This window comes from Cebus imitator, unplaced genomic scaffold (assembly GCF_001604975.1).
Source record: "Cebus imitator isolate Cc_AM_T3 unplaced genomic scaffold, Cebus_imitator-1.0 Scaffold29, whole genome shotgun sequence".
Taxonomy (NCBI): domain Eukaryota; kingdom Metazoa; phylum Chordata; class Mammalia; order Primates; family Cebidae; genus Cebus; species Cebus imitator.
This window is the reverse complement of record NW_016107344.1, coordinates 8368701-8379907: the sequence shown is the minus strand read 5'-3', so window position 1 is coordinate 8379907 and position 11207 is coordinate 8368701. Positions and strand designations below refer to the sequence as shown.

The window sequence follows — 11207 nt, the reverse complement described above, 5'->3', positions numbered from 1 at the left end:
TTGAAATAATTATGCAGAGTGAAAGAAGATAGATTTAAAAAAGTATATATACACTGTATGATTCCTCTTATGTAAGTCTAGAAAATGCAAACTAATCTGTAATAACTGAAAGTAAATCAGTAGTTGCTTAGGGACTGAGATTGGGAGAGTTGGGAGGGAGGAATTCCAAAGGGGTATATGGCAACTTTTGGGGAGATGTATGTATTCATTATCTTCATTTTGGTGATAGTTTCATGGGTATATTCATGTGCCAAATGTTAAACTGCATTATACCTTAAATACGTGCAATTTACTGTATTATCAATTATATCTCAATAAAGCTGCTAAAAAGGGGAGCATTTGTTTTTATTTTGGGTATTACTTAGCATTGTCATTTTATCAGTTCACTTATGCATAACCTCAGACATCATCTGAATAGCATTTAGCTCAATGTTAATTCTAACATTAGTTATTTGTGTTTTATCTGTTTATTATCAAAAAGGCCAAACTGATGTAAATATTTAACCTGATCCAAAGAATAGAGATCCTGAATCAGCCCAGTCAACATGGTGAAACCCTATCTCCACTAAAAACACAAAAAATTAGCCCGGCGTGGTGGCATGCACCTGTAATACCAGCTACTCAGGAGGCTCACACAGGAGAATCACTTGAAACTGGGGGGCAGTGGTTGCAGTGAGCCAAGAACGTGCCACTGGACTTTAGCCTGGGTAAGACAGCGAGACTCTGTCTCAAAAATAAAATAAAATAAAATAAAATAAAATAAAATAAAATAAAGAATAGAGATCCCGAGAGAATTTTCTCTATTATTTCACCATCTATTATGAATAGTCTATTGCTATAATGGCAATCTAATACTAATACTAATCATTCAGCTAGCTTATATAATTATTTTCAGTGTAAGCAATATAATTTTTGTGAAGCAGAAAAAAGTAAAATCCATGGAATACTTCAAATACTTTATTTTCAATCTTAAGGGAAAAGTTATATACTGAAGTTGGCATAGATCCTTTAATATAGGGTTACTGATTCTTTCTCCAAATGTCTTACGAAATTTTTTCAAACATACACAAAAGTACAGAACTGAGTACTAAACCTATATGTAAACGTCATCGAACTTCAAACATTGTTAACATCTTGTGATTCTTGTTTTATTGAGCCCTTCCTCCTTTTCTCATGAAATATTTTAAAGCAAATTCCAGGTACCATACCTTTTCATATCATAAATATTTCAGCATGTGAGTCTTTCTCTCAATATAAGCCATTGCTTATTTAAAAATGGCTTCATACAAAGTTAATGATACTTAATTATAGGAACATTTAACATTTCATTTCTTACACTTTCTCCCAACAATTTATAGAAGTTTGTTCACATTTAGAAATTTGTTCTTTTTTTTTTTTTGAGACAGAGCTTCCCTCTGTTGCCCAGCTGGAGTGCAATGGCACGATCTGGGCTCACTGGAACTTCTGCGTCCCAGGCTCAAGTGATTCTCATGCCTCGGCCTCCCAGGTAGCTGGGACTACAGGCATGTGCCACCATGCCCAGCTAATTGTTGTATGTTTAGTAGAGACAGGGTTCCACCATGTTGGCCAGGCTGGTCTCGAACTCTTGACCTCAAGTGATACACCTGCCTGGCCTCCCAAAGTGCTGGGATTACAGGCATGAGCCACTGCACCTGGCTTCTTTATTTTTAGAGATAAAGGAATTTTTAGCTCAGGCTCAAACTCCTCAGCTCATGCGACCCTCCCACCTTGGCCTCCAAAAGTGCTGGATTATAGGCAGGAGCCACTGCATCCAGTTCACATTTAGAAATTCTTATTTCAATTAACTGAAATGCTCAGGAAGGCATGTATTTTAATATTTTATTTTTAAAAAATATTTTTGAAAATTATTGCGGAATTAAAGTCAATGGGGGGGTGTACAATATATTAGCAAACAGAGGTTCATTTGTTTCTTTAGTTATTCATTTATTTATCTTTTCTGCTTTCACCCAGTGGTGTTCTGGAGTTGGCTAAGGAGTTCTCTATTATTTCATACGAAGACTTGTAAGTGAATGTTCATATGAGCTTTATTCTAAAAACTGGAAATAACCTCAATGTCCATCAACAAGTGAATGGATAAACAAACTGTGGTACATCCACACAATGAAATTATTCAGCAATGAAAAGAATGAGGCACTAATGAATCTTGAGAATTTTTTGGAACTTTGTGAGCTGGCTGTCTAACACAACTACCATTACTAAATTACTTAAATTTATAGTAAAATACATTTTATTAAAAACAAAGGTAAAAATAATCAAACTTGTCAATTTAAAATTATTTTACTATTATCTATGCGCTTGAGTTTACCCATGTCTGTTGTATCTGTATGGTGCAAACATTAAGTACTAGTTTGCTGCTGACACTCTTTACTCCATCTTGGGTAACCTTAGGTTTGGCAGTTTGAAGTTAGCCATGCTGCGAATATTTATACAACAGACACAAGCGTATGCTACAAATCGAGCTGTCCCTCATATTCCTCTTGGAAACCTGGTTGTTAACAATTACCAACACACTACTGTGTCTACCCGGAATATTAACTATGTGTCAGGTACTGCAGTAAAATGAAATATTTCTGGTCTTTTGAAATTTGAGAATAAAGATCCTCCTAATGTTATAGTATTAAAAGACAGTGTAAAGATTATAATCAGATCCTTAAGAGAATAAAGAATACATGACATATATTAATGTTATTTAATGCATGTCTTTAAAAATCCCTTTATTGTAAGATAAATAACTTGTAAAAGTTTTAAAATATTAACTTCTTGGCTGGATGCAGTGGCACATCTTTAATTCCAGTACTCTGGGAGGCATAGGCAGGTGGATCACTTGAGCCCAGTAGTTCAAAACTGGCCTGAGCAACATGGTGAAACTCTGTCTCTACCCCAAAAAACCCAAAATTAGCCAGGCATGGTAGTGCACAGCTATAGTTTTAGCTACTCAGGAGGTTGAGGTGGGAAGATCGCTTGAGCCTGGGAGGTGGAGGTTGCAATGAACTGTGATCATGCCACTGCACTCCAGCCTGGGCGAAGAAGCCAGACCCTGTCTCAAAAATAAAAACAAAAACAAAAACAAAACAGAAAAAACTTCTTATGTTGACACTCAGGAACGTTAAATAAATAAATAAAAGGAACATTAGTGAAGCAGTACCTTTGGTTTTAATTGTTTCATGACTTGAATTTCAAAACTACAGAAAAATGTAATTAGATCTTGACATCAGAAGATGATTAAAAATGCTATGTAAAATGTATATAAATATATAGTCTTTAAATGCCATAAGGCTAAGAAAAAGAAGAAATATCAACCTGATTTTTAAAGTGTAAACAAAGTTAAATTTAACAAAAAAGTAATTTTTCATTAAACACAGAGGTAAAAACCAAATCTATTTTTAATAATGATTAGTAAAAAACTGAAAATGGCACCAAAGTTTGCCAAACTTGTTTCACCAGTTGATATTCTCAGAAATCAAAGCATTGTTTGTCTAGTCTGCATTTATACTTAGTCTGGGCATTTAACTTCCCTTTTGTTCTCAGTTTTGCCATATGCTGTAAGTTGTTTTGGCCTTAACATTCAGTTAGTTTCATAAATTGTGAAATCATTTTGTACAAACAGCTTATTTTAAAACTGCTCAGAAAAACAAAAAGAGCTACAAAAAATTAAATTAATACTGTGATTCTTCCTATGGGTTACTTTTGTTTAAGTTACTTACCTCTTGTGAAAGCTGTGTCACTTGGTCCTTTCGATGTTCCAGGTCTTTTAAAATCAGAGAGTTTTGCTTCTCTAATTGAAGGACTCTTCTTGCCAAGTGAACACTAGGCAAATGAAATGAGAAAATTAAAGCTTAAAAGTGAAATGCTGCCTGAAATATTCAAAATGTGTTTATATACTTCAAAATAGATATTATTTTCTAGTTATACTTAAATATTAACAGAAAAAATATAGAGTCAAATATTTTCAGGTACCAGTAGTGAAAGACCAATACCCCACAACTCAGAATTATGCAAGTAACAACATTTAAATCTCTGGAACATAACCATGATATACTGATTACTGCAGTTATGGTTTTTAGCCCTTGCTATAAAAGTGAAGAGTTACATTGTAATACTTGCTTGAAAAGGCCACAATACAGCAATTTATAGCTTGTCTCCATTTTTACAAATATTTTCCAATTACAACAAACCAGAAAATTAGTTAAAATATTACAAAAATAATTACCATATCACTTTGAGAAGTATCAGAGTTTACCTCAAACAACATAATGCGTGTTATAATATAAAACAAAAATGAGGTTTTTAATTGAAAGTGGAGATGAAAAAGATATATAAAACTTAGAGAATGTCTAGAGTAAAGATCAAGCTTCTGTACTAAAAAAAAAAAAAAATCACTCCCTCTGATGCTCTGCATTACCATAACTTATTGCACTGGCCTTCAATATTTAAAATTACATGTGAAATATCTCAATTCTACTTCTAAGAAATAATTTTAATAAAATCTATTCCTTTTAACTATGGTGGGGGGAAGTGGCGGATTTCTTTAAAGAACTGCTAATAATTTTGAGAAGACATGTTGCTCCAAAGTCCCTCTCTGTATTTCCAGTAACTTAACGTTGTCATATTTATCGCATTTTCATGTTTTATATCAGTTAACCTATTAATCTGTGAATTGTGGAATCCATGGAATCCAAGATGGATGTTTTATAATGACAAAAAGGTAACTGTGCTCTAAATAAAATCATAGGGCAGAAATAATTCTATTGTATTTTAATATTTCCCAACATCAGATAAAGAAATGCAGACAAAACTCTAAAAAATAATGTTAAGGCCAGGTATTGGTGGCTCATGCCTGTAATCCCAGTACTTTGGGAGGCTGAGGCAGGAGGATCACTTAAGGCCAGGAGTCTGAGACCAGTTTGGGCAACATGGTGAGACCCCATCTCTACAAAAAACACAAAAATTAGCTGGTATGCTAGCACACGGCTGTGGTCCCAGCTATTTGGGAGGCTGAGATGAGGGGATCACTTGAGCCCAGGTGTTCGAGGTTACAGTGAGCTAGGACTGTGTCACTGCAATCTAGCCTGGGTAACACAGTGAGACCCTGTCTCTAAAAAGAATAATGATAATAATAATAATGAATAGTGTTAAAAATCATCCTTGGACAGGGAAAATGTGGCACATATACACCATGGAATATTATGCAGCCATCAAAAACGATGAGTTTGTGTCCTTTGTAGGGACATGGATGAACCTGGAAAGCATCATTCTCAGCAAACTGACACAAGAGCAGATCAAACACTGCATGTTCTCACTCACAGGCGGGTGTTGAACAATGAAAACATATGGACACAGGGAGGGGAGCACTAAACACTTGGGTCTGTTGGGTGGAAATAGGGGAGAGTCAGTGGGGGGTGGGGAGTTGGGGAGAGATAGCATGGGGAGAAATGCCAGATATAGGCGATGGGGAGGAAGGCAGCAAATCACACTGCCACGTGTGTACCTATGCAACAATCTTGCATGCTCTTCACATGTACCCCAAAACCTAAAATGCAATAAAGTAAATTAAAAAAAAAGATCATCCTATAAACTTACTTCTAAGAACTCATACCAAGTAAAAAAGATGAGTTCTGGCAAAAGTTTATATAGTGATTTGAGTTGCTTGCTTAGATTTAAAATTCTATCCTTTCCATTTTTATTAGAGATGGAAAAAGCATATAGTCTTTGTTTTTATTTTTTAAATTTAATGACATAATTTTACTGATATGCAACTTGCCTATCATTAAGTCTACCCATTTAAAGTGTACAATTCAATGTTTTTAGTATAGAGTTGTGCAACTATCACTAGAATCTAATTTTAGGGTATTTTCATTATCTCAAGAAGAAACTTTGTGTCCATACCACTCACTCTCCATCTTCCCCGTATTCCAACTTTCTCCTTTGCTCCTTACATTCAACCTTAGGGAACCACTAATTTACTTTCTCTCTTGATACATTTTTAAGAAGTTTATCGTTTATGACTATACTGTTCCTCATTTCCCAATATAAATATATCAAGTTCTCTCCAATTTGATGATAAAATAGTAAGATTTCTACAAATAAAATAAGTCCTAATGAGAATTTTGTATTGTATGTCTGTTGATTCTATTACATGTTTGCAAACATCAGTTTATCATTAGCTCTATTTTTATTAGGTTAATTAAAAAATCTTCAAGCTATCTTTATTTTTTATTCTTTCTTATCCTTCACACATGTCAGGTGTAACTTTTTTCATCTTTCTGTCTCCCACAGAACTTGACACTAGGGTCGCTTAAACATGGTAATTTTGCAGTAAATGTATGTTGAAGGTGTAGAGCATGTATGTGTATACTCAGTATAGAACAATAAACACAATCAAATGCAATTACACAGAAACAGAGTTACAAATGAATGAAATAGAAGACAAAGAGGTGCAAGAAAATAATGAGATGCAGAGGTCATGTATCACCAACATTCTGAAGAAGATAATGATTTGAAGACAGCAAGCTTAATAATATTAAATTGTTCATTTGGTTTGAGTGCTTTTATTTTGTTTTGGAATTGCATAATGTTCTTATACAGATATGGTGACATTACTTATCAATAAAAATATCATAAATCATAAAACACTGACTCAAGAAATTCTTGGTATGCTAGTGTTGAAGTGTTAACACCATGACCACTTTCTTCAAACAAGAATTTCCCTGATTTTGACTGGGGGATTCCAAGCAAGGAAAATCAACTCTAAATAGAAGGAAAGATGGTGTCTTCAGATTGCTTACAAATATGCTCTATAGTGCTTTATTAGTTTATAGTATAACTTTACTGAGAAAAACTTTCTGAGAATTGATGGTAATGGGAAGAGCTGTGAGTACTAGTATGATTGTTGATGTCATTTATGATGCATAATGATAATAACATAGAAGACACCACCGTACAATTGGCCTCTAATATATACGGGGTTCACATTTTAAAGCTCACCTCTAAGTCAGTTATAAGGACAGTGAAACACATTTCCTCTTATATATATTAGAAATGGTATTAAAGTTCCCAGTTGCCCTAAAAGACCCCTTTAGCCCACTAATGTAGTACAAACACACACACAGAAAAGAATAAACGATAATATAAAATCTTTCATTAAAAGATTAACTCAGATTTATTAAGATTATTAAGGATATAAGAAATTATATTAAGATTTAATGAAAAGAAATATTAATAAGACATATTTAAGCAAAAAGAACACAGCAGAAACAAGAAATACAATTGTTTTTCATCATTATAATACTTATAGTAAAACAAAAACAGTAAAAAATATTAGGCCGAGGCAGGTGGACCATGTGAAGCCAGGAGTTTGAGGCCAGCTTGTCCAACATGGCAAAACCCCATCTCCACTAAAAACACAAAAATTATCTGGGTGTGGTGGCACAAGTCTTTAATCCCGGCAGCTTGGGAGGCTAAGGCACAAGAATCTATTGAACCCAGGAGACAGAGGTTGCAGTAAACAGTGAGCCAAGATTGTGCCACTGCACTCCAGCCTGGGCAACTGAGTGAGACTCTGTCTCAAAAAAAACCAGAAAAACAAAAATAAAAGGAAATTACTATTTTTTTCTTACTGATGAATATCAATGACTACTGAAAAGCAGGGTGAATGAGAAGAAACATACTCATTAATTCATTAAAAAAGACATTAATGAACTCTTCCTTTTAAGAAACATTCATAAAAACCTATAATCTGCATAGGCACTGAGAATATAAAATACCTACCTAGAAGATCTAATAGTCTACTGAGGAAGATAGGCAAATTTAAAAATTACCGTAGTAGGCTAAATGGTAAGAAAAGGCATACCACTGAGGAATAAAAACTAATACTAACTAATCTAGTGAAAAAGCAGAGAAACAGCATTCTAGGTAGAGGGAAATGTCTAAGTAGAGAATGAAGTTTTAGGGAAAATTCTAAGTAGTATAGTATAGATCAGTAATACATGATGCATGGTGAGGGTTGAAGCTAGAGAGATATAGGCAGAGATATGTTATGAAAAGCCTTGTATGTTTGGATTTTATCCTGAAGTTGGTTAGGCATGACATGATCTGGTCCACACTTGAGAAAGAGTGCTCTATCAGCAGCGCGCAGAATGGCTTGCAGCAGGAAGAAGACTACCGTCATTTAGAAGGTTATAATAATAATCTAGGCCATCAGTCTTCAAAAGTAGTTATGTGCAAAATTATTTGTTGAACTGTGGGAACTTTTATTTACATTTATTTTAATGTTACATTATCTTAACTTTTCATTTTTTGTGTAGGTTTTATATCGTTATGTACACACTATTCATATTTGATAGCATACGCATACATAATCTATAAATAAATATGAATACATTTACATATATTGTTGAGTATGTACTCAAGTATTTTCCTAATCACAATTCGTATCAAAAAGTTTGGAGACCACTGGTCTAGGTCAGCTTTGTCCAATGGAAATACAATGCAATCCACACATGTAACTTAAACTTTTCTAGTAGCCACATTAATAACAGTACGAAGTCCTTACCTCATAAGACACCTAAAAATTAACTAAAATGGATCAAAGACCTAAAGACAGAAGCTAAAACTATAAACTTTGAGAAGAAAACATATGAGTAAATCTTCACAAACTTGGATTTAGCAAAGGATTCTCAGGGCAGCAAAAGCATAAATAATAAAAAAAATCAGATAAACTGGACTAGATCAAAAAATAAAAAATTCTGGCCTTCAAAATGCATCATTAAGAAAGTAAAAATATTTTAACTATTTGAGTTTTGTCATTAAAAAAAAAAAAGGGCCAGGTGCAGTAGCTCACACCTGTAATCCCAGCACTTTGGAAGGCTGAGGCAGGCAGATCACTTGAGGTCAGGAGTTTTGACACTAGCCTGGCCAACATGGTGAAACCCTGTCTCTACTAAAAATACAAGAATTTGCTTGGCATGGTGGTGCACACCTGTAATTCCAGCTACTAGGGAGGTCGAGGCAGGAGAATCACTTGAAACTGGGAGGCAGAGGCTGTAGTGAGCTGAGATTGCGCCACTGCACTCTAGCCTGGGCAACAGAGCAAGACTCTGTCTAAAAAGAAAGAAAGAAAAAAAAGTGAAAAGACAATCTGCAGAATGGAAGAAAAAACTTCTTATTACATATCAGGTAAGAAATCTGAATCCAAGAAATATAAAAAACTGTTAAGTTCAACAATAAATACCTAGTACAAATGAGGTATTTAGAAATTATTTATGGAATGAATGAACTACTGCTCATTCGTACCTCTTGTTTCTTCATACCCCAACCAATACTGGGCATTGTCAATCTTTGGAAGTTTTGCTTTGGTGAGTGATTTGGTGCTATAGGCAGATCCTTTTTATAAGTCTGGGATCTTAGAAGTGGGAAGCAAAGAAGGTTTTAATGGAATTCAGATTAGCCAAAACAAACACAGAGGCATACACAAAGACCACATTAGTGCCTGGGTGTCACCATTTAGCCTGGCAGGTTAAAGAGCATAGCCAAAACATGTAACCAGAAAGTCTTGTTTGTTATTTTCAAAACAATCACAACTGAAATGAAAACATTACTTCAGATTTCCAAGTTAAGTCAAGGAGAGCCCATTATATTTTAATCATATAAGCCCTTGTAACTTTCTATAGTTATGTCTCAGAGTTTTAAAAAATAGGGGTGGGTGTGATGGCTCATGCTTGTAATTCCAAGACTTTGGGAGGCTGAGGTGGGATGATTGCCTGAGGCCAGGAGTTCAAGACCAGCTTGGGCAACACAGCAAGACCCTGTCTGTACAAAAAATAAAAAATAAAAAGGTTAGCCAGGTACAGTGACACATGCCTAGCTACTCAGGAGGACAAGGAAGGAGTATCACTTCAGGCCAAGAGTTTGGGTTGAGAGTGTGCTATGATGGCACCACTGCATTCCAACCTGGGTAACAGAGTACAATTCTGTCTCATAAAAATAAAATAAAATAAAAAATTTAGTTACTATTCACATTTCCATGAAACTTTCAAAATGTGAGTAACCTTATAATGCATTTAAAAGGCATTTTTAAGAGTTATTTTTCAAACTAGAAAAATTGTGCTACTATTTTACAGGAAATTGGATTTAAAATATTATGTCTTAAGAAACGGACTGATATTAAAGAAAGTGAATCTCAAAACTAGTTTCATGTTTGGGGGGTATCCCGACTAATTTCAAGAGGCTTCTGTACAATTTTAAAACAATGTTGTCTTAAATGAAAATTCAAATTGTACCTAGTGAAAGATTTCAGAACCCTGGATTTTCCTCTAAAATTAACTATGTAATTTACTTTAAGAACACATCAATTGGTGTAACAACCTAGCACTTACTGAAGACCTGCTCTGGGTCAGGTACTTCACATCCATTTTCTCATTTTAATTTTGTGGTATTGCCTGGGTAGCAACAGGCAACTAATATTTTTCAGTAACTATACAATTTATTAATGAAAATATAGCACTCAAAAGCAGAAGTCCTAAAAATTAACATTGTGGATTACCATTAAAAATGATATTTCTGAAGAATATCCAATGACATAAGAAAATGTTTAGAATGGAATTCTATATAATAAACTATTAAGTTATAAGCAATAATATCCTAAATAAGTAAGAAAGTATATGTATCTGTATACATTTCTAAGTGGTTATTTTGGATGGTAGGATTACCAGTAATTTTCTAATTTTATAAAATAAACATGGCTGGGCGCAGTGGCTCAAGCCTGTAATCCTAGTGCCTCTGTGAGGCCGACGCAGGCAGATTGCCTGAGCTCAGGAGTTCGAGATTACTTGAGACCATCCTGGGTGACGTGGTGAAATTGTCTCTACTAAAAATACAAAAATTAGCTGGGCATGGTGGCAGGCGCCTGTAATTCAAGCTACCCGGGAGGCTGAGGCAGAAGAATTGCTTAAACCCAGGAGGCAGAGGTGGCAGTGAGCCAAGATCATGCCACTGCACTCCAGCCTGGGTAACAGAGCAAGACTCCATCTCTAAAAAGTAAAAATAAAAACAGACATTACTTTTTTTTTTTTTTTAAAATAAAAAACTTTTTAATTAAAAGCAAAAGGCCAGGTGCGGTGGCTCACACCTCTAATATCAGCACTTTGGGAGGCTGAGGCAAGTGGATC

At 34.7% G+C, this 11207-nt stretch overlaps 1 protein-coding gene across 2 annotated transcripts in view; it reads right to left on the bottom strand.

Moving 5' to 3' along the window:
• Positions 1-11207, bottom strand: part of PIBF1 (progesterone immunomodulatory binding factor 1) — a 233993-nt gene that overhangs the window by 82904 nt on the left and 139882 nt on the right. Inside the window, exons 14-15 of one of the 2 annotated variants that reach the window (XM_037736793.1) lie at positions 3747-3849; positions 2718-2917 (exon numbers count right to left, since the gene is read on the bottom strand). In XM_037736793.1, the coding sequence (XP_037592721.1) occupies positions 2795-2917; positions 3747-3849 (226 nt within the window). In that variant the 3' untranslated portion in view covers positions 2718-2794. Of the gene's footprint in view, positions 1-2717; positions 2918-3746; positions 3850-11207 lie in introns of those variants that run through there. The other variant, XM_017523632.2, reaches the window with a different exon arrangement.